Raw genomic sequence first — 27,589 nt, 5'->3', positions numbered from 1 at the left:
CTTGTAATACAATTCAGGAAACCTAGATCCTAGCAGCCCTCACCTTGCAATTAACTCTGTAACCTTGTCAGGTCATTTCAGAAGAATGTAATAAAGAAGGAGTTTTGGAAATCCAGTTCTACTACAAAACTTTCTTTCTTAAGAACTTAAATACCTTAAAGTATTCATCAGTAAAGCTAGTTCAACTAAAGTAAGAGCTCTTTTTAACTTGCCAAGAATACCTAAGTGTCCATAGAATATAGGCTTCCTAAGAGCAGGAACTGTTTTGTTTTGCCTCTGTAACTTTTGTTACTTTCTTTAGTGAATGGCATATAGTAGATGCTTAGTGCTTACTGGTTCACTGGTTCAGTATCAAAACCAAGATTAAAAGATTGTAAGAATCATTACAAAAAGTAGGTAGGTCTTCAAATTAAAAGCGCTTCTATTACTATAGTTTATAGTTAGTACATTGTACAAATGACTGGAGGACAACTGAATGTAAGATCTTACAAAGAAGCCAAGTTTGAACTCTAGCCAAAACACAGATCATTTTATTCAATGTCAGTACAAAGTTGCAATGTGGTTTTTACTTGTGTGTTGTGAGAGGAATTTCTCAGGTGTGCCTTACTTTGGTTCACCCAATGTACTCTAGAAGGGATCTGATTTAAATTTAATTCAAAAAATAGTAATCATATATTTTGAACAGATATTCAAGAACTAAACTAATATATAATCTTCCTTTGGTTTTAAGCAAAAAAAGCAAACTATACAATAACAAATATTTTTAAATTTAATATTAAATATTAAGTCTATATATTTTCTAAAAATACTTAAAAATCAATGAAATGGTAGGGAAGGGAAGAGATATTATGGCCAAAAAATTGCAGAAAAGAATAAGACAGCTGGATTCAGGCTTTATTCTAGCAGAAGGGAGGAGAAAACATACAAGCGAAAATAGTAATATAGAGAAGGCAAAGGAAAACAATGAGTTTTGTAAATTAATGAATTACCTGCACAGGAGATTTCCAATGACCTTAGCAACATGCCAAGCAAAAGAGCTAAGGCTTACTTTTCAAATTTTTCTACATTCTTTTCAATAGTCATTTCCCCTAATTGGCTTCCAAAAAAATTATAGTTAAAAAAATTATCTGAAAATAGCGCTTTGCTTCCCATGTTTCTCTGTCTGTATTACATAATTCTTGGGGACTTTCTCTTCTTCTTCAAATGCAATCTAGTGTTTAAAATAATTAATTAAAAATATGTATACATAAGCCTTTTCCCTGTCCCTACTAGAGATATTTAAAAAAAAAAAAAAAAAGGAGAGAAAGTCTTACTCTCAAGATATATCATAGATTTTCGTCAAAGTCTTGGCACAGCTTTAGTCAGTAACTAAGGAATTTCTGAGCTCATTTAGGACTATCCTGGGCCTTTCCCCAAACTTTTTCTACAACACAGCAAAATCTTGGTATCATCAAGTTTGTCTGTAAAAAAGGACAACATTGCAACCAAATGGTAACTTAAGTCCAAATCCCAACTTTATCCATGTAATTTCACTTTGTAGTCCTGACAGATGTTTAACATTCTACTTCAAGAAGCTCTGAATTTAATCTAAAAACAAAATCCCTTTAAACTCACAAAGAAACTTTTCCAGTCTATAAAACCATATTTGATACTAACTTCTTCACCATTCTCCATAAGCATCTCCTTGTAGTAAAAATGTCCAAGAATTTCCCATTAAAAAAAGTATTTGCTAAATACTTTAAAAAAATTGCACCACTGACTTAATAGCCAAAGGTGACTAGCCTATCTTTAAGGGGTACAGTTAAAAAAGTGCTGAAATTAGAGTCAAGGAGCCAAGTTAAAATTCTGCTCAATTCTGCTATTTACTACATGTATAAACAAGACCAACTCACTAAATCTTCTGGGATTTAATATAAATGAATTTGAATTACATAATATCACATATCTATGATCTCATGAATTGAATTACCTAAAAACACTGGATTTGACTTCAAATTTAACAAGTTGAAAGGATATAAAAACTCTCTAAAGTCTTATAATAATCATGAAGACATTTTTTTTTCAGCCACTAAGTACTCATCTTGTTAGATTATTAAGTATCCTTTTCTGGAAAATAATAAATGGGGCCATTTTAAAAATCATTCTATTCTCTAAAGGTACATTTAGCTTCATAGATGAAGACTGAAAAACAATCATTAATGAAGAAGGATCATCAAAGTGATTCTTTATTCCTTTTGGATAACATTATGATTGGGCAGCTAGTTGACACAGTGGATTAAAGTGAGAGCCCTGAAGTCAGGAAGACTCATCTTCCTTGGTTCAAATCTGGTGTGATCTTGGTAAAGTCACATAACCTTGTTTGCCTTAGTTTCTCATCTGGCATTTGAGTTAGAGAAGGAAATAACAAACCCCTCCAGTATCTTTGCCAGGAAAACCCTAAATGAGGTCACAAAGAGTTGGTCATGACTGAAAACAACTCAACTGAATGAATTCAGATCCTTACAGTCCAAAGGCCAAATTTCTGACTCATTTACCAGTCATATTATCTTCATTCAAACTTCAGACTAGATGACCTCACAGGTCCCTGATAGCACTAAATCTACAATTTATTATGTTTTTGATGAGAAGAAAAACTTGTTAATAAAGAACCCATAAGGGAAGAATAATATTAAGTTATCAAAGTATTTTCTCTTCTTTTGGTCAGCAAAATATTCAGCCAGGAAATTCAAAACTACAAGAGTATCTTGGCAAAGACTATTTTACACAGGCTGTTTGCTCTCTCACTCTTAAAAGTAGCTTGTGTTGTTTTATACATTTTGTTCTATTTGTATCTTTGCATCATTTTGTATATTCACTTTCTTCATTCACAAACCAATAAGTTTGGACTACTATGCTCTAAGATTCCCTTCAGCTCTTGATCTCTGACTGTATTATCTAACCTTATAATCTCTCATTTGTGGGTAACTTATGTACCCCACAATTGTATTTGCAGTTTTCCTTATATCCTTACATCACTTTGTGCCAGAAAGTAGGTCATTCAAGTCTTTAAAATTCTTCAAATTGGGATGATGCCTCTAACACTAGAGTAGAGATTCAGAATAAAATGACATCCTGCAGAAAGAAGGAATACATATTTTAAGGGAGATAATTTGGGCAGTAACCATATTCAGAGTAGGTGGTAAATGCTTGTTTACAACAAAGTCTGACATGATTTAGGAACACTTGGGGTTTCAATGCAGCATTATCCCACCAACTGCCTGTTCCACCTCTTTAAAAAGCAAAGTCATATGTTCCTGGTTGAATGAGAGTGAATACAGGAAAATGAGAAAGTGCATTTAAGGAACGGGGAAGAGAAGGATGATGTAAGAGGGAAAAATTCTTCCCTTTTCTACTTCAGGTTCTGAGAAGAATAATCAAACTCATAAAATTGCTGCTTCTGGAAAGAAATGATCATTTATTACCTTTGTCTCCACTCACCATTCCTGTAAATTCTGCAGATAAAAACTCCCTTCCTGCTCATCACTGTCCCTAAGTGTTGTCTTCTCCATTAGAATATAAGCTCTTAATGGACAAATACTGACTCACTTTTGGATCTGCATCCAAATGGCTAAATACAGTTCTTGGCATATAGTAGGCTTTTTCATCTGTTCCTCAGCCGAAGTTGCTGTTGCTATAATCCTATTAGTTATTGAGAAACTTCCAATCTCTCACACTCAGTTCTAAGACCTAAAACCAAGATTTGCTTCTTGAGGAATGTAACCAAAGGAAATAAAAGACTCCAGGTATGCACTGTCTGTAAAAGCCAGAAATCTCAGTTTGGATTCTTTCATCAAGTATTACATAATTGTAAGAATTGTCCTGTGTGTGGATTACAGCATACATATCTCCATCAAAGGCATGTCTAAATTAGGTTCTACACTTAGCTAGTTAAGAAAAATATAGTGATCTATTATCCTGTTAGAACAAACAATTTAATTGTGTCTTGCAACCAAACCATAGGGCAGCCAAAATTTAAACTCATACAAAGCAATACGGGATAGTGGAAAGAACGTTACCCATGTCTGAGGTTTGAAATCTGGTTTCTCAGTAGCCACTACCATTTAGTAGTTGTAGGAGTGCTTAGCTTAGAGAAGAAGAATAAAGGGGAGGGAGAATTGGAAAAGATTTAATTTTCTTGACCTAGAGAAAAGAATTAGGGGCAACTGAAAAGAGTTGTAAGGAGACAAACTTAAGTTTGATATAAGAAAAACTTCCTAACAATTGTAGCTATACCAAAATGCAATGGGCTGCCTCCAGTTGTAGAGTGTTCCCCTTCATTCTAGGTCTTTAAGCAAAGACTAAGTAACCCATTCATCAGACTTGCTATATAGGAGATTCCTATTCAAGGTACACCTTTGGACCATATAGATTTGGATTGTGACCCCTTTTAAGAAACTAGTCCTTTCAGATGGATTTATTCCTTTCTGATTCCCAGCCCCTCCTAACTGATGCATTATCAATTCAAGAAGCTAGGAACTTTGATTCACAAATCCTGGTCAAAAGCACCCCTTTGAATTCCAATAGGAGATCTGGGCTCTCCCAGCCCCCATCAGATCTGAACCAACTTGGGCTGTCCCAGCCCCCATTCTAATGATGTGCTCAGGTTTCCCAGCCCCCAACAAGCAAATTCTAGCCCTCACTGGGTTTCAGTGAGGAACCAACTTGGGACTCCACCCACAAGCCCCTTTAGCTAAATCTCTCTTTATAAAAGAGCCAAGATGTAGTCCTCTCTTTGCAGAAGGTTGAAACATGCTAGTACCATGCCTGTCACCAAAGATTCTCTGCCCACTGGAACACTGTTTCTGGTGCCCTCTTATCTCTACCTTCACCTTTTACTAACTAGACTTAACCTTACCCCCATAATAAACCTCTTTTATCAATCTAGGTTTTTGGGGTTGCAAATTCCTTTACAGGGGATTCTTGCATTCCTACCAGACCTTATTTAACTCTGTATACTTGCCCTGAATCCAAAGGGGTTGAAGGGAAGCTCCATTTGACTCCCTGTACCCTGAACCTGCCACTAGACCTCAATTAAACCCTAATTTCATTTAGGTACCCCAATTCTAGACCTCATCAATATGACCTCTAATTCTAAAACTGTGTGATCTAATAAGTTTCCTAGAAAGATTATCACCAAATACCTCTGGAAATGAATTTGTGTCTTCTATCATTTTCACAGATCTCTAGAGAAGGATGCTCCACAAGTAACCCACTAAAACCTGTTATTTTGACAAATGGCTTTTATAATAATGAATGGGGGCAGAGAGGATATCAAATTTTGACCATGAATTTGGCTCGCTTTTCTGGGATATATGAAAGGGTAATCGGATTTCTTCCACTTTCTAGGCCAATTTCTTGAACATTTTCCCTTCGTTCTTTTAAACAAGAGAAAAAGAGAGAGAGATGAACAGGCAGAGACAGAGAAAGGGGTAGAATACAAAGACAGAGATACAAAAGCAAACCAAAAGACATACACAGAGAGAACAGAGCAGAACTCCTGCCAATTTCCCAATAATTGTGTTAGGAACAGACAGAACCAGTGAAATGACATTTAGGTCCAGACTGTGTTTATAATTTCACCACTGCAGGAACCACTGCAGTAACTTGTCTTAACTTCAAAAACTCTTACTTTGAAAACTTGGTGCAGAAGGAAGCTTATTTATATTTGCTTTCGGTTCTAGTCCATTTGTATCAGTAGCCTCTTGACATAATTGAATAAATGCTGTAATTCAGCAAAATTTGTTTCTGTAGTTGAATTCACCCTTCAGTCTCACCTTACACCCAAATAAATAAGATGATGATATCATATCATATGCAACATAATCTGCTATATTAAAAATAAAAGAATTCTTTCCCTGTCCTAGGCAGCATGGCCCCTGGCTAAGAGGACAAAATGTAGTAACAATCAAAAAGACTACCAGTAGAGAAGGGTGAGGATTCACCTGTGCTGTATTTTCCTAATAATACAAACTTATTTCAAGAATTATAAATAATTCTTAAATTCTCTCAGGAAAAAAAATAAAATGAAAGATAATACCAAGGAGACAGAAATAGATTGCACACACACACACACACACACACACACACACACACACACACACACACACACACACACACATTCCAAGCTAATGATGTCAAGAAGGAAAGAGGAACAGGATGAGAAGTTTTTTAAATGCAGAAGGAAATGAAAACACAAGAACTTTGGCAGGATGTCCATCCAACATTATAAGTAAAAGCAAGGTATCGGACATCCATGAAATCGATATAGTATAAACCTCCATTGGATCTGTCCTTGAGGAAAATAACCTAAACTTTCTGCAGATACCCTCACCACCCCAAATCTCTTTAAGAAGAGTTTGGGAAGATTGCTCCAAAACTAAGTTCTTTTGGCTTCTGTTTCCAGAACTCTCTATACTCAATTACCAACAAAGGAAAAAAAAAGCACGGTGGGCATGAGAAGGCTGCAACAAATTATATACAAAGAAGTACAAAGAACCAAAATAAAACATGTCATAAAGAAAGGTAGAAATGAAAAAGAAGTAGCTGGTCAGATGGTAAAAGAAAAGGGTACTCAATGTGTTTTCCTGTGTGTTTTCCAGTATCCTCTTGATGTCAGCAAACGGGATGGACCTCCTGGGGAAAATTTATGAGAAGACATAGACAAGAGACTTATAGAATAAATAGACATGAAAAGAATACAAGCTGCTTTCCAGGAGAGAGTGTTCATATAAGTGAGATCACAGAACGATTGGAGCATTTGAGTATGAACTAATAAAAGCTTGAAAGATAAGGGATATATTTTCCTGAAATTAAATATCAGGGAACTCTCTGAATGGACTGGCCCCTACAAGATGTTTGTCTGTAGGTTTCCATGTAGTTGGAAGAATGTCTCCTTGTTTATAACTGACATGTCTACTCAAGAATGACATGTCTAAGTTGAAGCAATTTTTAAAAAAAATTATAGAAAGCAATTCAATTGAACAAACATTTATTAAACATCTAACGATATAATGATGTAAAGATAAAAAACAGTCCTTGACCCCAAGGAATATATTCTAATGTAGAGGAAAAGAAGACATACACACAAGTAATCACGATTCAAGGATAAAGATTGTTTCCACTTTAACTTTTGTAAACCTGTGCTTAGTGCTTGCCACATAGTAATTAATAACTTAATAAATACTTGATTATTAAGTGACAGGGACAAAAGAGAGCCAAAAAAGGTGCTGTGAGAAATTTTGCACAAAATAGTATATAAATGATGCTTTCAGAATATGAATTCATCAGCACAGAAACACCCAATATGTATTTTGTCTCAACCAAGTTAGCACCATTTAGTAGTTAAGTCTTAGGGTCCGTCCTAAGGCAGACAGAGAGGTTAAATGATTTGTCCAGAATCACCCAGCTAGTAAGTGAATGAGGTAGCACACTATCCTGATGTGAGGTATCACACATATCCTGATTGTCCAAATGAATGACATCCAAGCCAGACTGATCTGCGACAATGGGGAGGTTTCTGTTCAATGAAGAGAAATAAATGATTCAGTGCATACTAAGACTGAGCGGAAGTAGTTCTCCAATACCTTAAGGCATTCAATTTGCTTTTTGATTTCATGTCATCTTAAATAGTTATCCACCACAGAGCTAGTGGAAAATATTTTGGATCAAAAAGCCAAGGTTCAAATGACAGATCTGAAATTTGTATGACTTCAGTCAAAATATTTATTCTCTGTGGGCCTCAGTTTCCTCATCTGTTAAAAAAAATTAGAGAATGTAACTCATTCTTTAATCTCTTTCTTCTCTAATTTTATGATCCTGTGATCCTCTCTGTTAACTACCACAGCTACCTTCTAATCTTTAATCAAAGGAATGCTACATTGAAAAGGCAAATGTCTCTTATTCTCTGTGATCCTGCTCAAGTCATAACTTCAACAACATGCTCAAGTTCAAAGAAGACCAACTTTAAAGGCCATCTAGTCCAACCTGTACCTGAATATGAGTATACCCAATAAAATGACCCAAACTTCGCTTTGAGAACCTCAAGGAAGGGGAAGTACAGAAACTCCTAATGTTAGTAGTAGAGGGGATATTATATAAAATGGGGAAATAAAAATTACTAGAAGATGCCCTTAAATAACAAACCTTTCCAATCTGTCTAAATAAAGATTCAATATGTAGACATTCAATATATATGCAGTTCTTCCAAAATCAAATATACTGCACTGAAGGGCATCACACTGCTATGTTGGCAAGAAAAGTGAATTCTGAATCAACAGGTTCAAATCTGAATTGACATTTATTACCTGTATGAGCCTGAACAATTCACATTAGTTCTTTGGGACTCATTTAAATGCTCTCTAGGCCCTTCCATATATAAATCTATAACACTAAACTCCTTTCTTGATACTTCATGATGGCTTGGTGGATTTGTATGGAGGTAATCTCTGATTTTCAAAGCATGTAAAGGATAGAATCCGGCAGCAGCAATATCAGATAAAAAAGTTTATTGATCTAGTGGTGCAGGGGAGAGAGCACAGGACTTGGAATCAGAAAGGCTCACTTTTGTGAGTTCAAATCCAGTCTGAGACACTTAATAGTCATGTGACACTGAGTAAGTCACTTAATTCTATTTGCCTTAATTCCTCATGTGTAAAATTGGCTAGAGAAGGAAATGGCAAATCTTTTCAGTATTTTTGCCAAGAAAATCCTAAATGGTATCACAAAGAGCTGTACACGATCAAAATGGCTCAATAAGAGACTGCATCTGTCCACTGGAAACTAGAAATTTGAAGAGATACATCACCCAGGATGTAGGGCAAAAAATGTTTTTGCAACAGCCATGTTTCAAGACCATCTATTAAGTCAAAGAGAACCAGCAATATGCATTATCAACAAACATTTATTAAGAACTTATTAGATACCAGACATTATGCTAAGCAGTGAGGATAGTTCCCCACAAAAAGGGGGGAAGTCAAAATAGTTCTCTGTCCTCACAGAGATTAGTCTAATAGGACAGACAGCAGGCAAACAACTATATACAAACAAAATTTAGAGAGGATAACTTGAATATAATCTCAGAGTGTCTAGAAAATTCATGGCAGAAGGTGAGATTTTAGTCTGAAGGAAGTCAAGGAAGATAAAGGATGCAGATGAAGAGATTTCATACATACATTAAGGTATGTAGAAATGTCAGTAAAAAGAAACAGAAGAGTTAGATGGTATTGTCCTGTGTGAAAGTTTAAGATGACTGAAGTGACTGTCACAGTAACAAATCACAGGTAGCTGTTATAAAGTCTAATCTTCACAATCCCTTATAAGAATTATAATCATTCCCATCTATTTAAAGTCCAAGAAATAGAAACACATAGATAAATAAAATTTTCAAATCTTCACAAAAAAAAAAGAAAAAAATACAGCCCTAAACTTGATTTCTTGAATCAATGGGCTGTGCTATCCTAAATTTTTTTTTTCTCTTGAAAACATACATAGAGAAAAATATAGCATTAAAAAAGAGGAGAAAGAGAAAAAGAACATTCCTTTGAATGATGTTTTCAGGGTCCAAATTCAGGGTCAATTTTAACTGATCAGATATGCTCTTGGTACAAGAAACTTTGCATAACTAACACTTTAAATGCCATTCTATAACTCATGGATTTAATGGTCTCTTCTGAAAATAATACTATCTTGAATACTATAACTTTGGAGAATCCCATAATCTCAAAAAAAGTTAATATTTAGATTAGATTTGGGCATTTCAATATTTTCAGAAACATCTTGGTTTCTTTATATTAAATTCAAAGCAATGTTATCAGAATGATTCTAACTTTGTCATTATAGGGTAAAATAGTAAGACTACTGGCTAACTAGGATTCCGAGACTTAGAATCCATTAACAGAAGTGATAATCCAACTGTCTTGATCAGACACATCTGGAATCTCAAGTTCAATTCTGAACCCCTCATATTATGAAGGTCACTGAGTTACTGGAGCTCATTCAGGTCAATCAAGATGTCAGAAAAGAGGAAACTAGGAACATTTCACCTGAAAAAGACTGAGGAGGAACACAAAAGCTGACTTCATATATTTGGAGGATAGCTATGTAGAAGAATGTTTAAATATTTCTCCTTAGCTACAGAAGGTAGAATAGATATTTCAGAGAAAAAAAATATTAAGATCTGTCCAGAATCAGAAAACTCTTTGAATAGAACTGTGGTGTGTGAAAAGAGCCCAGTACTTGTCAGATCTTAGCTGAACACATGTCAGATCTATGTAGATTACTGTTCAAATAAAATACAAACTTCAGGAGATGGAATTTAAAGTATTTAGAGATGTTAGAACCACATTACTCTTTTGACACACCCTACACACATTGACTTGTTCATTCTTTCCTGAACTCTCAGACATCCTTTGACTGGATGTTTTTCCATGTCTGGAATGTACTTCTATTTCATCCCCTAGGCTTAGAAATCCTAAAACTTCCTTCCAGGCTTGTCTAATATAGTCTCCTCCCCTACAGGAAATCTTTCATTTGTTTTAAATTCTCCATGCCTAGCATATAGACAAATGCTTTTTGAACTGATTTTAACAGGTAATCTGACATTTCTTCCAGCTCTGAGAAGTTGTAGCTATGATTATATTCCCTTGACTTCCAAATCAAGTAACAAATAGCCCATTAATGTGAATTTTTTGTATTAAAGCTCCTACACACACATCCACACACCCACAGCCCTATGGATTGAATGTGTGTGAAATTTCAATACAGACTTAGAGTTGCCTGGGGACTGAAGCTGTAAGTGACTTAACTAGTAGTCACACAGATAGTATGTGCCAGAGGGATAGTATGTGCCACAGGATATTCCCGATTCCAAAACTGACTCTCTATTCATGACTCTTTGTTACCTCTCTTGCCCAGCACTTAAAAAGTACCTATTTTATTTTATTTTTATAATAGCTTTTTATTTTTCAAAATACATGCAAATTCCCTCCACCCCATCTCTCTCCTACACAGTAAGTAATCCAATATAGGTTAAACATGTGCAATTCTTCTAAACATATTTACAAAAAAAGAAAAAAGCAAAGCCCTAAACTTGATTTCTTGCATCAATGGGCTATGCTATCCTATTTATTATGCCATGCAAGAAAAATCACATTAAAAGGGAAAAAATGAGAAAAAAAACGAGCAAATGAACAGCAGCAACAACAAAAAAAGGTGAAAATACTATGCTATAATCCACATTCACATCTCCAAAATCCTCTCTCTGGATGCAGATGGCTGTTTCCATAACAAGTCTATTGGAATTGCCTTGAATCACCTCATTGTTGAAAAGAACCATGTCCATCAGAGTTGATCATTACATAATCTTCTTGTTGTTGTGTATAATGTTCTCTCAGTTCTACTCACTTCACTTAGCATAGGTTCATGTCAGTCTTTCCAGGCTTTACTGAACTCATTTCTTACAGAACAACAATATTCCATAACATTCATATACTACAATTTATTCAGCCATTCTCTAACTAAGGGGCATTCACACAATTTTTAGTCCCTTGCCACTACAAAAAAGGCTGCTACAAACATTTTTGCACACATGGGTCCTTTTACCTCTTTTATGATCTCTAGGATACAGATCCAGTAGAGACAATGCTGGATCAAAGGGTATGCACAGTTTGATAGCCCTTTGGGCATAGTTCCAAACTGCTCTCCAGAATGGTTGCATTACTTCACAACACCACCAGCAACGTTTTAGTCTGTTTTCCCATACCTCCTCAAACATTTATCATTATCTTTTCCTGCCACCTTAGCCAATTTGAAAGGTGTGAAGTGGTACCTCAGAGTTGTCTTAATTTGCATTTCTCTAATCAAGTGATCTAGAGCATTTTTTTATATGACTGAAATGGCTTTAATTTCTTTATCTGAAAATTGTCTGTTCATATCCTTTGAATATTTATCAATTGGGGAATGGCTTGGATGCTTATAAATTTGAGTCAATTCTCTCTATATTTTAGAAATGAGGCTTTTATCAGAAACATTGGACACAAAATTTCCCCCCAGTTTTCTACTCCCCATTTTAAGAATATCTGGCCCCTAACAATGGTACAAACAATTGCCAAGAAATAGATAATTAAGCCATATATGAGCTTGGCTCAATTAGCATCCAATTACCAAATGAGGTAAACTGCAAAAACTTCAAGAATTTTTTTTATTAAACCTTTTTATTTACAAAGCATATGCATGGGTAATTTTTACAACACTGACCCTTGCTTAACCTTTTGTTGCAAATTTTCCCTTTCTTCTCCCCACCATCTCCCCCATCTGGCAGGTAGCCCAATATATATTAAATATGTTGAAATACATATTAGATCTAATATGTGTATACATATTTATACAGTTATCTTGTTGTGCAATTCTTTTTTTAAAGAACTTTATTACTCTTAAATTCTACATATACTATGAAAATATAGAGTAAATCTTTAATTCTCTCTGAGATTAGGGAGATAACTTCATTAAACTGCTACTTTGCTATCTCATTGAGTATGGAAATGGCCTTTAATTTTTCATGTGGGTGAAGTAAAAGTTCTGACAGGTATTATCAAACTAGGAAGTCTTCAAGTACAAAAATAATCTTTATGTTTGAAATAGGGATAGAGATTAGCCCTGAGATTTTAGTGATATTTGGCTATTCCTGAATTAGGATACTCCTCTTTACTATTAAAGGCAATTTATAGACTTAGAGAGCTGCTGTGATCTCAGAGTCACAAAGCTAACACGTTTTAGAAAGACAACTCAAACTCTGGTATTGCTGATTCCAAGGGTAGCTCTCTACTTATTTTCACTATTGTATCTTTTGACCTCTAGGACAAAGTACAAATCTCAAGCCTGGTATTTACTACCTTCCACAATCTGATCAGAGCCTGACTTTCTAGACTGACTTTATCTTACTCATCTCCATGCACTCTCTATTCCATACAACTGGACTATGTGAGTCATCTCAAACGTGACTTTCCATATCCTTTCTCCATTCCTGAAATTGCCTTCATTTTTAGTTCCACTTTGTAGTATCTTTTTTTGCTTCAATAAAGTTTTGTTACAGATGCCATATCCATAAACAAAGTCTTTCCTTTCTCAATCTCAAATGTTAGTGTTCTCTCCCATTTCAAATTATCTTTAGGATTTTTGTTTGGTTTTGTTTTTTAAATCTGTGTAATTATACACCCCAACCCATAATATGTAGGAGTCGGGAAGAGACCTATTTCTTCCATGGAAATAAAAATATCTTTGTATTCTCTGTATGTAGTACAGTGCCTCAACACATATAAGGTATTTTTAAAACATTTGTTGAACTGAACTGAGAAGTAGTTCAGAATGGCTCATCTACCAGAACTAGCCATGGAATGAGGAGGTTTTGACCATAGTACCCAAAAGAGAGGGGTTATGATTTGTTTCACTAGTGGAATATGCTCACCAGGAAATTATTACTTCCTGAAGTATTTAAGCATTTAGGAGATAATCAGGCACAAGAACTAATAAACATTCATATTCAGAAAGAACTGGCAAGAGTTGGATGAAACTGAAGTAAAATGAAATATACAGAATGAGGACAACAAGGTGTGCAATAATTTACAATAATGGAAAGGAAAACAACTTAGAAAGACTTGAGAATTCTGATTATAGCAGTGACCAATCACAATTTGTGACAACTGGTCACAAAGCTGTTGTCAGAGAGGTGATATAAGAGAAGACTTAGAATAATAAAACATACATTTTCAGGCACCATCAATGGTGTGCATATGTTTTGCTTGTATCTACATATTTGTTACAAGGAAAAGATCTCATATGGGATAGAAGGGCACACAGATGAGGAAGTTGATGGATAGCAATAATGATGTAAATAAATAAAAGAAAATAAAGTTTTTAAAGCACATTTAAAAATGAAGAAGGAAGAAGGAAATTCAGAAGCAGCCAAAAGTAAGCAGAAAACTTCTGTTTACAGGCTACATTTAATATATTCTTTAAAATACAACAAACCATAAAATTATAAGTTCATGGTTTCACATAAAAATTTTTAAAAATAAAATAGTCAAGCATTTACATTTCATAAAATTCATAAAATCTCTCAAGAGAGAACACTAGACTAGGACAAAAGATCTGAATTCAAATTTTGATTCTGCTATTAAGTCCGTCACAAATTAACAAGGCACTTCAGCTTTTCTCAACTTTTACATGATGAATTACTAAAGAAGAAAAGTTGGGAAATGTACTTTCCTCCCTTCACTGCAGAGATGAGATGTGAAATATCTATAGATGTGAAATACTTCAAATAGTATTACATATAGTCAATGTGTTAGTTTGGTTAAACTGCTTCTCCCTGCTGTTCTTCGTTTATCATAAGAAATGCCATTAAGTAGTATAAAGAGAAGGGATAGGGTCAGAAATGAATGCGATGTAAAAACAAAAAGATCAATAAAAATAACACAAAGTAAAAGAAAACACAATGAAGGTACCTAGTCATACCTGAAAATAATTTACAGTTTGACTTTTTTTTTTTTTTAATTCAGGATCTGGTTAGTACTTGATTTGACACAATTACTCCATCAAGTATTTAACCAAAGCTTACTATGTAGCAGCCATTTAGTTATAAGGTATCCCAGAAAACTGCCATATTGGTCCAATCTGGTCTGATGGATAGGAAGCAGGCTCTGACTTCCAATCTGCCCTCTGACACTAGCTACAAAATAACAATAAGCTATGCAACATCTCTGAACCCCATGAATCTCTCTAGGAGTTTTATCTATTAAATTAGAAAGGAGCTCCAATTTGTGATTACTGGAATATATGGTAATGCTCTCTTAGATAACAGATTTGTCCCACAAACCCAGCTTAAAAAATTAATGCCCCGCTCTCTTTGTAGTGGCTAGAAACTGGAAACTGAGTGGATGTCCATCAATTGGAGAATGGCTGAATAAATTGTGGTATATGAATATTATGGAATATTATTGTTCTGTAAGAAATGACCAACAGGATGATTTCAGAAAGGCCTGGAGAGACTTACATGAACTGATGCTGAGGGAAATGAGCAGAACCAGATCATCATATGCTGATCAATTCTGATGGACGTGGCCATCTTTAACAATGAGATGAACCAAATCAGTTCCAATAGAGCAGTAATGAAATGAACCAGCTACACCCAGCTAAAGAACTCTGGGAGATGACTATGAACCACTACATAGAATTTCCAATCCCTCTATTTTTGTCCACCTGCATTTTGGATTTCCTTCACAGGTTAATTGTACACTACTTCAAAGTCCGATTCTTTTTGAACAGCAAAATAATTGCTTGGACATGTATACATATATTGTATTTAACTTATACTTTAACATATTTAACATGTATTGGTCAACCTGCCATCAGGGGGAAGGGATGGGGGGAAGGAGGAGAAAAGTTGGAACAAAAGGTTTTGCAATTGTCAATGCTGAAAAATTGCCCATGCATATATCTTGTAAATAAAAAGCTATAACAAAAAAATTAATGCCCCAAGAGTTCAACACTAATAGAATTAATAGAATAATAATGTAACAAAAGAAAGGAACCTTGAGGAATTATGTAATCTAACTCTCTTCCTTTCTGTTTCACAAATGGGGAGACGGAGGCAAGAGGAATGCCTTATTCCAAGGTCACATAGTTAGCTGGGACAGATTGATTTTAGTCATTAAACCTCATATTTCTTGAGTCCTAAAACAAAAGCCATTCTGCAGCTGGCTGATTTTCTCAGGGAATAATACTACTTTTACAAAATGAAAACAATATTGAAGATCAATGACAAGAACCAAATGACAGAGATATTCAAATTTAGGAATGTCTACCTCAACCTAAGAAAATAGGGTTTACAGAGAACATAGAGCTCATAGATTCAGAACTAAAAAGAATCCTGGACCAATCTGCTTATTTTATAAATGAAGAGCCTTAAATTGGAGATTAAGTAACTTTCTCAAAGTCATACAGGTAGGTACCAACAGAATTAAGATTTGAACATAGGCTTTATAACCCCAGAAACAATGCTTTTGAATTGGATAGTAGTTAATACCAAAGCTCTCATTAATGCAAAGCTAAACCTATAAACCTTAAAGCAATATATTTAAGTGAATTATATTTTTATTAAATATTCTATTGTAATCTCTTTGTAATTGACCTGTGGCAAGTCTACTAGGCAACACAGACTATTTAACTGACTGGTACAGACAAGACTCGTACAGGATGACCAAGCATGGATAGTGGTGACCAACAAGGATAGGTAGAGTCCTCATATCAATGAGATGAGATGCACTGAAGAATTGAAACTTACAGAGTAACTGAGTACTTTATAGGCCCTCAGTTACAGCAGCCAAAAGCAACGACATTTTCTCTTTATTATTATTATTATTGTTTTTGCTGGGCAATTGGGGTTAAGTGACTTGCCAAGAGTCACACAGCCAGGAAGTATTATGTGTCTGAGATCAGATTTGAACTCAGCTCCTCCTGACTTCAGGGCTGGTGCTCTATCCATTGCACCACCTAGCTGTCTTGCCAATGACATTTTCAAGAAACAATATAGGATTCATAACTCCCAGAAGCCTGAATTTGGTGTTAGTCACCTATGTTGTGATGGCTTGCCCTCTCCATCATTGTGAGGCACAGTTTCCACAACACAAAGATTTTCATCGAATTTTAGTGGCTAGAACAAGCTTAACTGCAACACATATACCAAGTCACTAACTCCTCTAAGTCTCAGTTTCCAAATTTGTAAGATAAAAAGAATGGGGTCTTATGGTCTCTTCCAATTCTAGATGTCTAATGATACAATCCCATGATCCTCCATCAATTCCAGAGGTGCATTTTCCAGATGCAGGCTAATAAATGGTGAGATTGAAGAATCCTGATGGTTTACAATATGATGTGTAAATACAGAATAACCCTAGACATCTGATTTCTATTTCTAAAGATTTTCCTAAGATTCTCCTAGTTATCTGAAAAGATTCTTCTAGTTACCTGAGAGGTCAAGAGGAAAAAAAAAATAGAAAAAGAAAACTGGGACACACACATAGCCTTTGTTATTCAAGTACAATGGAAATGGTGATTGAGTGTTCCAGGCCATGCTACTGTCACCAGAGTTGCTACTTTGTATTTCATTACAGAAATCCAGGCAGACATCTAAGCAAGACAATATCCTCCAAACTGAAAATCTCCTGGGACAGTTGAAATAGAGGAGAGGACAAATCAAAACTGAATGAGAGAGATAAACAAAACTTCTTTCTTGCTTAAAACAGAACTGAATCAGGTCAAATACAGTGTCCATTTAAGCAACATTGCAGAATAATTTTTAGTGTTATTATATCAAACTTCAACACTTCACAAATAGGTGGTTAAATTGTAGATGCTAAATAGCTTTTCTAGGGTTTCACTGCAGAAGAATAGAGCTAAGTCTGTAACTGATTATGAATTTCAAAAGGCATATTTTTCTTTAATTCCTTCAAAAGTTTCCATTTTCAGATAAAACTTGGACACTTTTTCTTTAAAAATCATGTATTCAACAGGTTCCTACAGATTACCTGGTGAATTTCCTTTTCACTTAAAAATTAAAGCTTATTGATACCGTTTGCTTTTTATAACAAACATTTTTTGTAAATAATCTCTCCTTTACTCCATTTAACTATCTTGGTAACAAACAAAAGCACTAACAGTTATCACACTTTCTGAGTTATGAGAAAGAAGCTATAGTTCACTACCGACAATATATTCTCTAGGTAACACAAGCCTATGATCTGAATATGCTTTTAAAAATGCCAATAGATTGTCCCAATTTTTGCATTGCCTAGAATGATTCTAGCTTGTGTATCGATGAAAACCAGAAGTGCCTGAATTTATTGTATGTATGTATACACTATTCTCTTCTAATGGAATTTAAGTTATACATGTACACACACATATAAGTCCAACTGAAGATGTGGAATGTGTGTGTGTGTGTGTGTGTGTGTGTGTGTGTGTATCTCCAATTGAAGTTTGAAGTCATGTGACAAAGTCATATTTTTTCTTTGACATTTACTGATTATGCGACCACAGTCAAGTTACTTCATATTTCAGTATCCTTATCTGTAAAATGAAGCTATTACCTAATTGGGTGGCACAGCAAATAAAGCTAGCCATAGGATTAGGAGGACTTGAGTTCAAGTCTTGGATACTTACTGGCTTTATGATCCTGAGCAAATCACTTAACTCAATTTGCCTTAGTTTCTTCATCTATAAAGCTAGCTGGAGAAGAAAATGTTAAACACTTCCAGGATCTTTGCCAAGAAAAACCTAAATGGGGTTATGGAGAATTGAACATGATTGAAAAGACTCAACAGCAACAATCTATCTCACGGAGTTGTTATATATCACAAATGATATAAGCAAAACTTTTTTTTCAAACTTTACAACACTATACACATTTTTATTTTTATTATGTTATATGCAAAATTTTACAAACTTTAAACACTATACAAATAAGAGTTATTACTAAAACTACCAATACTACACTCATTAGGAGTTTAATTTGAAAATCTTACAAATTACACACACATACACACCTCCAAATAAATGAATTTCTATCATTACTCTTAAGAATAAATCAACAAAATACCATATTCATTTTAGGATTTACAATACTTTCCCACATTATTCTCAGGAGTGCCCTATTTCACAAGGACCAGGTAGGAAGTAATTGGCAGAGTTGGGATTCAACAACAAGTCTTCTGACTCTCAAGTTGACTTCTTTTTAACTACATCCCACTGTTTGATGATACAGCTTTAATGGAAACTGAAGATGCTGACAGTTTAGAGACATATCCATTCAATCTCCAGGGAGAGAAACTAGGGATTGGCTTTCCTAAAGTATGTCTAGTTTAATCTAAAATGCCAAACTATTTTATCAGCCTACTTGAGACAACAGCTTTTCAAATGAATTAACTCAACTTTTCCTCCTCAAAATTTCAATTCACAGTGGAACCAAGAGTTCTTTTTGATTCAGTATTCTTCTCATTGCCACACTCTTAACTTGCTATCTGATCTGAGAGTCTAGAATATATAACATGAAAATCATAATGGATGTATATATCTGGTTATTTGGGAAGTCTCACTCTACAGATGAAGAAACTGAGGTCCAGAGTGGGAGTTTTGACTTTCCCAAAGCCATACAGTGGCAAAGAATGAAACCCAGGCCTCCTTTCTTCTACAACCAATCTGTCTGATGCCTCTATCAGAAAGCTAGGCAGCTGTTGAGTACTTTAAATATGGACAAGAAAGTTAGCTATCATGGTATTGCATATACTATACTGGACTTGGATTTAGGAAGACTTGAGAGTTCAAATCCTACTTCTGAAACTAACTAGCTCTGCAACTCTCAGCAAGTCTTTTAACTAAGAACTATCATTCTAAAACAAAGGTTGTAATTTGGTGGAGGGGACTTTCTAGGACATAGAAATTAAGATCCTTTGTGTGAGCCTATATTTATAATGTGCATATTATGACTGCCCAATGAAAAATTAATGGACTTGCATTCACCTTTGGAACGCCTCAGGAACATTTAAGCAAGTGTTTAGAAGGCACTTTTCTACAACAACCTGTAAGACTGGTAAAGCATGTAATAATATCCCAATTTTATGAATAAAAAAACTGAAGCTAAGAAAATTAAAAGATATAGCTCTAAATCACACAGCTTATAAATAGCTTAGTCAGAATTCTAATCTGGATTTTTTGTCTCTCAGTCCAGTGGTCTTTCTACACCATACAAATCTCAGGCAGCAAATTTATGTTTAGTGATAAAAGAAGGTGAGAAGTAGGCTGAGGAGTTCATTGCTTTAGGGAACTCCCAGATGTATAAACTTCCTCTCCCAATGCAGACAGATACATTCTTTGTAAAATATACTCTCAAATGATCAGAGGACAGAGGGACTGACCCAGAATAATACAGGCAATATTTGTCAGAGATGAGATTTGGATCCAGGTCTTCTGGTTTCAAGGCTAGCTCTCTGCACTACACTGGTGTTGCTGCATTTGTAATAATATTAGAATTAAAATGCATTCCATCATCAAAATCAGTGATGCATAAAATCAGCCAAATAGGAAGGAAATGTAGATGGCAGGAAAAACCTGATATGGACTTATAAACTTACCAAATAAGTTATTTAATCTACAAAAACTAATTCATAATCAAATCATAAAATCATAGCTTCTAATTATAACTGAAAGAAACCTTGGATGTCATCTAATTCAACTCTTTTGCTTTGCAGATAGCAAACTGCAGTGTAGAAAAGGAATGTCCAATTTCACACTAGTAGAAATAGAAGATGCAAATCCAGATTCCTTTGCTTCCTAATCCAGTGTTCTTTCCACTATAATACAATATCTTCCCAATTTTTGATTATCCAAATAAAATTTTCCCCCAAGGAAAACTGACCTGATCTTCTAGAACCAAGCTTAAAAAAGAAATTGAAAGAATCCACTGATCACCTCCTGAAAGAATATACAAAATTAAAAAAATTAAATATAATCAAATCCCAGAGCTCCTAAAATCAAGAGAAAATATCTCAGCAATCAGAAAGAAACAATTCAAATATTGTGGAGCCACAGTCAGGATAACACAAGATTTATTAATTTCTACATTAAAAATAAAAGACACACGGCCTGGATACATGATATTCTGGAGGGCAAAGGAGCTAGGATTATAACCAAGAACCACATACCCAGCAAAACTGAATATAATCCTTTTTTGGGGGGGGGGAATAGACATTCAATAAAATAGAGGAGTTTCAAATATTCTTGGTGAAAAGAACTGAATAGAAAATTTGATTTCCAAATATAAGACTCAAGAGAACATAAAAAGGTAAAATAGGAAAGGGAAACCATATGGGATTTAAGATTAAACTGTTTTACATTCTGACATGGGAAAATGATACTTTTAACTCATAAGAACTTTTTCATTATTAGGACAAATTGGAAGGAGTCTATTTAGCAGAGGGCATAGTTGTGAGTTGAATATGATAGGATGACATTTTTAAAAATAAAATTAAGGGGTGAGAAAAAAGAATGAACTGGGAGAAATAGAAAGGGAGAGATAGAATGGAGTAAATTATCTCACCTAAAAGAAGAAAGAAAGCCAATGGAGGGAAAGATGGGAGAGGTGGTGGGGAATGCTTGAACCTTACTTTCACTGGAATTGGAGCAAAGAGAGAATAATATACACACTCAATTGGGTTGATTTTTAATACCTCTGCCTTATAGGAAAGTGGGGGGAAGGGATAAGAGAGGGACTTGTGCTCAGAGAAGGGAAGGTAGATTGGAGGAGATGATAGTAAGAAGCAATACATTTTTGAGGAGGGACAGGGTGAAAGGAAAAATAATAGAATGTAAGGAAAAAGAATGGAAATACAGTTACAAACATAACTAGGAAAAAACTTTTAAAGCAAATTTCTCTGATAAAAGCTTCACCTCTCAACTATATAGAGAAATGAGTTATATTAATAAAAATAAGAGCCATTCCCCAATTGAAAAATAATACAAAATGTGAAGTCAGTTTTCAAATGAAGTAATCAAAGCTATCTATAGCCATGTGAAAAAAAATGCTCCAAATCACTATTGATTAGAGAAAAGCAAATTAAAACAGTACTGAGATACTCTCTCACACCCATTATCTGGACGAATCAAACAGAACAGGAGAATGAAAGGGGAATGGCTGGACAATATTTGGCATATAATTGTGATGGAATATTATTGCAATAAAAGAAATCATCGGCTAAATACTGTCAGAAAAACTTGGAGAGACTTACACGAACTGATGTAAAGTGAAATGAATAGAACCAGGAGAACATTGAACACAGTAAAATCAATATTGTAAGATGATCATCTGTGAATGACTTAGTTATTCTCAGTAATACAATGATCCAAGGCAACTCTGAAGGACTATCATGAAAAATATTATCCATTCCCAAAGAACTGATAGAGTCTAATAACAGATCAAAGTTTATTTAAAAAAAAAACAACTATTTTTCTGTGGTTTTTATTTTAATTTGTTTTCTTTTAGAATATGACTAATACAGAAATATGTCTTGTATGATTACATATGTATAATCTGTATCAAATTTCTTGCCTTCTCAATGAAGAGTTTGGGGAGGGAGGGAGAGAATTTGGAACTTAATTTTTTAAATGAATGTTGAAAATTATTGTAACATGTAATTGGGGAAACATAAAATATCAAACAAAAAGATTCCTCCCAGCTCAAAAAAAAAAAAAATCAGAAGTGCAATTTAATTTAGGCTAGTCTCCTGGTATCAAGTAACAGTGCTCAAGGAAGAAGGTGAAATAGTTCATTAAATGGAGAAGTTGGACAATTTTCCAGCTTGACACATGGTAAGCACTTATTAAATGCCTAGTGACTGGCTTCTGAAACAGATCTTTTTAGTATTGCTTTATTAAATATATTAGAAATGCTGTGAATTCTCAGATAAGGTATATCTATTTTCAAAGGTGACCTCTGGAAATATGAGTAAAAAGGAATTGACTTTTGGGCACTACCATTTGGAATTATGGATATCCCTGCCCTCTTCTTACTCATATGTAATCAAGAGTTGACTATAGCAAAGTGAATAGAGTTTCAGGCTTGAAGTCAGACTCATCTTCAGTTCAAATCTAGTCTCAGTCACATTACAGTTGTGTGAACCTAAGCAAAACACTTAACCTGACTCAGTGTCCTCATCTATAAAATGAGCCAGAGAGGAAATGACAAACCACTCCAGCATCTGGATCAAGAAAACCCTAAAAGGAGTCAACAAAGCATTTTGGAAACAACTGAACAATGACTGAACGATACATATACAATTACGTAAGTACATGGTTCTTACATTTATAAACTAAGGAACTAGAGGGGCTTTAGAGATCCTCCGATCCTGTTATTTTACAGATGAAGAAATTGATAATGAAAGATTTGACCAATATATACATCAAGTAGTAAACAGGGAAGCTAGGATTTGAACCTAAGTACTTGATTCCAAATTCAAAATTCTTTTCATTTACCATATTGGAATAAAAATCAACATAATGTAGTTCTGGCTCATCTTTCTATATGAACCTGGAACCAGATGGTCATTCCTCAATATCACTGTTTCAACTTTATAACTCTACTACATGCACAACAGTTCCAGGTAAACAGGATTACCCACCAATCCTTTCCCTTCTAGATGCAGAAGACCATGCCTGGAATATTTGCCTATCTCCTCCTACTGAAATCCTTCTTTACCTCCAAGGATCATTCAGGTTTTCCTGAATTTCAGTAAGTCCCCAGAAATAAAAGGAAAAAAAAACCCAAAACTTTCCCTTGTCATATCTTTCAAAGCACTGATATGGATCTCTCCAATGAATTTTCAATTTCTATAACTGTTATTGATCCACATATACTGTCCTGCTTGCCATCTCTCCACATGATATTCCACTCTTGCCACCATCTCTATAATGACTATTCCCCAAATTCAGAATGCACTCTCTCCTCACCTTTAACTTTTGAGTTAACTTTTAGAATTCCGACTTTCCTTCAAAATTTAGCCCGTCACCTTCTATAGAAAGCTTTTCCTGATTCCCCAACTCCTAGGGTTCCCCTCTCACTACTTTGTGTCAATTTTATATGTATTTTAATTTGTTGATGTCTCCCATATTAAAATGGGAGCAGAGCTCCTCAAAGGCAGATTTTCACTTGTCTTTTTATCTCCTCAACTAGCCCAAAGAATACAGTAGGTACTTAATACATGCTTAAAGATTATCTTATTTTCTCTTCTAGATAGTAAAATTCTAGAGGGCTAGCACTTGTTTCCTCACTATATCCCCCTTTTCCTGAAGTATTGAAAAGAACAAACTTCCTCAACTAAAATAAAATGATCTTTTTTATGTAGTCATGGGATCCCTGTGTTGAGTAAAATAAAGTTGAAAATTTAGAGGTTATTCATTCACAATCATCAGCCACTGTCTCCAATGATCTTTATATATAATCCTGCACCAGTTTACCCCTGCAGATACTTATGTAGACATTTATCCTTACTCACAGATAAAATGGTTTTACTCAGAAAAACCCATATCACATCCAAAAATCACACTTTCCTAACTTCAAAGATACTCCATGATCAGAGAGTTTTAAGGACAATGATGGCTTCCAAATAAATGAAGCATGTCCCAAGTACAGTACATTAAAGCATAACTCATTAAATGCCATCTCACTCACGAAATCTTGAATTTTCCTCTAACTTAAATACCACTTTTTTATACTTCTTTAAAATGCTTAGGGCAGGCAGGTAACACATTGGATAAACTGCTAACCTGGAGTCAAAAAGACTCATCTTCCAGAATTCAAATTTAGCCTCAGCTGCTAGCTATGTGATCTTGGGCAAGTCATGTAATCCTAGTTGTTTTAGTTTCTTCATCTGTAAAATGAGCTGAAGAAAGAAAAGGCAAACCACTTCATTATTTCTGACAAGAAAACCCTCAAATGGGGTCCTGACAAGAAAAGTCAGTCACGAGGAAACAGCTAAACAACAAAAAATGCTTATCATCTGAGTTTGTGTATTACAGTCATCTGTGTGTCACGTGCCCCAACTCACTGTAAGTAACCTCTTTAGACCTCAGTTTTGTCATCACAAGATCACATATTTAGATCTGGAAGACCTCTTGAACAGGTGAGCTAATCCTTTCATTTTACTGATGAGAAAAGTGAGGATTAGGAGAATTTAAAAGATTGCTCTAGGTCACAGATAACAGACTGAGGAAAGTGGAATTTGAATGCACACCAATGCTCTTCTTACTGTATCTAGCTATATCCCAGCTGTTCAAATGTCAAACAAGTGGATTCACTTAGAAAACCTTTAAGATCTCCTGCAGTTCTCAGCCTTTGATCCTATAAATAAATTACAGGAGAATCTGGGAACTGTACCTTTCCTAAGTTTTTAATCTCCCAAATGCCAAGCACAGTAGTCACTCAAGTGTTTGCTGAGTGAATGTATAGGGGATATACAGATCTCTGCAGAGATCTCTGTAATGGTTTGTACTTCAATCAATTCTGTATTTCTTACTATGTATTATTGTGCTAGTCACTTGGGATAGAAACCCCCAAATTAAGCAGTTCTTGCCTTCAAGAAGCTTACATTCTATGAGGAAGAAAGAACATGTATATGTATAAACGCGCATGTAGAAAATTAAGTAATTTAGGAGGAACAGTGGGATCTAAATGGGGGGGAGAATCAAGAAATTTCTTTCAGATATTTCTTTCAGCTGATCTTTGAAGCATAACAAAGCACTTTAAGGCATATATTATTGGATTCCAGTTTCTGAGCACCTTTTATAAGTTCAAACAGAGCACATGGAAGTTTTATACACAGTATGCAAAGGAGCACACACCAGAGGCTTCAATAGCTGGGAGCCACTACACAAGAAGATGCAGAGTTAGCAAATGGAATAGAATTCCCCATATAAGTTCCCCTGCTGTTCCACCTGCTCTACAACAGCTCCCAAGGAGCTGCCACCTGCCAGTTCTTACCTTCAACCAGCTCCTCCAGGCTGGTGAGTTTCCGGCTGCCATCAATGGTGTAAATGGTTCGGACTCCCTGAGGCAGGTTCACGTTGTCGGAGAGGGAGCGGGTGAGCTCCATGAGGAGGGCATCGAAGGACCTAAAGCGATCACTGGAGATGGCATAGACCAAGCCCTTGAAGTACCTGTCCCCATTCCGGTAGAAGCGGGCCTTCTTGGCTTTCTTTTCGGAGCTGAGGGCCTGCAGGGTCCGGGTGCGGTAGAAACTGCAGTGGGCACTGTGTGCGGGGCTAGGGATGAGCCCATTCCCCTTGGGGCCTGAGCTGCTGCTGCCCCCTGAGGAACTGGGCCCCCCTCTCCTGGAGCCTGGCCGCTGCCTTTTGTCCCTCTCCTCAAAATGTTCCAGCTCAATACTCCGAGTGTTGGCCATGGAAATGGTAGGAAAGCCCCTAAGCCTCTCACCAAAAATCTGCCACCCAAATCTCCTCAGCTACTAAGTCACAAAAGAAATGGGATTCAGCCCTTTCTGAATGCACCTTAAGGCTCTGGGGCACCTAGGTCCAGCATCCTACCTACGCCTCTCTCCTGGGTGATGGCTTTGAGGGGGTGTACACGGTGCTGCAGCCCGATGAGCGAGCCCGCCCGGCTCCGGGATGCGGCCCTGCTCTACAAGTGCCAGCTGTGCCTGGTGGTGCCCATTGTCGCCTCCATCCCGGTCTCCCTGACGCTTCCCCAAGCCTTCTAACTCCCGCTGCCCCGGGAGCCGCTTGTAACAGCCTCCGGAGGGGCGACGCAGCTCCAGCAAGGCTACAAACTTCCGAGGCTGGCCCCCGGCACACTGCCCTTTCCGCCCCCTGCCCCCTCAGGCACACAAACACACACAATGCCCCACGGGGTGTTGCAAGCTACAGCTGCTGGCTAATCACCCCGCTTTCCTTATTCGCCACTCTTTGGAGGGGAGGGAGTCCTGGGAGAGACGCAGCCAATGTGTCCGCGCGCGAGCGCGTCACGCACCCCCGCCCACCCCACCGCGGCCCGGGGACGCCCGCTCTGCCTCCCAATCCCCGTGCCCTGTGGCTTGCGGCTACCCGGCGTGGCAAGCGCCCCGCGGCCTCAGACCACCCCCGGATGCCTGCGGGCCGCGGCCTGACCCACCCAACCTTCACTCCCAGCCCCTCCCGGGGGGCTCGTGAGCCGTGGGGCGGCGGGGGCGGGGCAACCGCTCGTGCAAGCCTAGGGACCTGCCGCCCTGGCAATGCCCGCACGACCTCGCCACCCCTTCAAATAAACAAATAAATTTACGGAGCCCGCTAAGAGAGGGAATAATGAAATTCAAGTCCCGCTGATTTCCGGCCGAGCATCAGTGCAAAGGGCACGGCCCGCAACCAAACGCGCCCCCTCCCCTCCCTCCTGCCTACCCACTCGGGCTCGCGGTGTGCCCACCCACGGCTACCCTTGGTCTAGGCTGGAAGCGGCTTCTAGCCCGGGTGCCCGCCTGCCCGCCCGAGCTGAGGCTACGCTAGGAGGAGGAAGCCGCACGCCGGTCCGCACTAATGGCAATGCAGAGCCAGAGGAACGGGCTTCTCCTGGGTCCTAGGAAGCCTCACGCCTCTCACTCTGACATCTACTCTAGCTCAGCATTGTAATGAGCGCAGAAGCAGCTGCACATGCTCCAGCGGATCAACGTAAAAGAGCTCGGATTAGAGAGGAAAAAAAAAAAAAAAAAACAACCCACACACATACACACACAACTACAAAGGAAGGAGACTCAAGGGCAGGGCTCACATCCCTTGGCTGAGCACCAGAAGAAGAACTAACGGATCTCAAAGGCGGGCCAGCAACTAGAAACGATGACATTTGAATTAGGACAGAATCCATTTATGAATAAAAGGATGAAAAAGATTCAGAGGAAGATTTGAATCATTTATATGTATAATGCATACGTATCACCGTATAATTTCCTTGCCAGTTTCCCTAAAA

General features: G+C 36.7%; 1 protein-coding gene across 6 annotated transcripts in view; it reads right to left on the bottom strand.

Moving 5' to 3' along the window:
- DCLK2 (doublecortin like kinase 2) overlaps positions 1–27,189 on the bottom strand; it is a 212,045-nt gene extending 184,856 nt beyond the window's left edge. For 2 of the 6 annotated variants that reach the window (XR_012483019.1, XM_074272521.1), the window contains exon 1: positions 25,619–27,186. Coding sequence is in view for 4 of the 6 variants with exons in the window: in XM_074272521.1 (XP_074128622.1) it covers positions 25,619–26,039 (421 nt within the window). In the remaining 2 variants the exon portion in view is untranslated. Of the gene's footprint in view, positions 1–25,618 lie in introns of all 6 variants that reach the window. The other 4 variants (XM_074272520.1, XM_074272518.1, XR_012483020.1 and 1 more) reach the window with 3 other exon arrangements.
- Between the last annotated feature and the right edge of the window lie 400 nt (positions 27,190–27,589).

This window comes from Sminthopsis crassicaudata, chromosome 6 (genome assembly GCF_048593235.1).
Source record: "Sminthopsis crassicaudata isolate SCR6 chromosome 6, ASM4859323v1, whole genome shotgun sequence".
In the NCBI taxonomy this organism is placed as follows: Eukaryota; Metazoa; Chordata; class Mammalia; order Dasyuromorphia; family Dasyuridae; genus Sminthopsis; species Sminthopsis crassicaudata.
The sequence above is the reverse complement of the archived record's forward strand: the minus strand, read 5'-3'. Positions and strand labels throughout refer to the sequence as shown.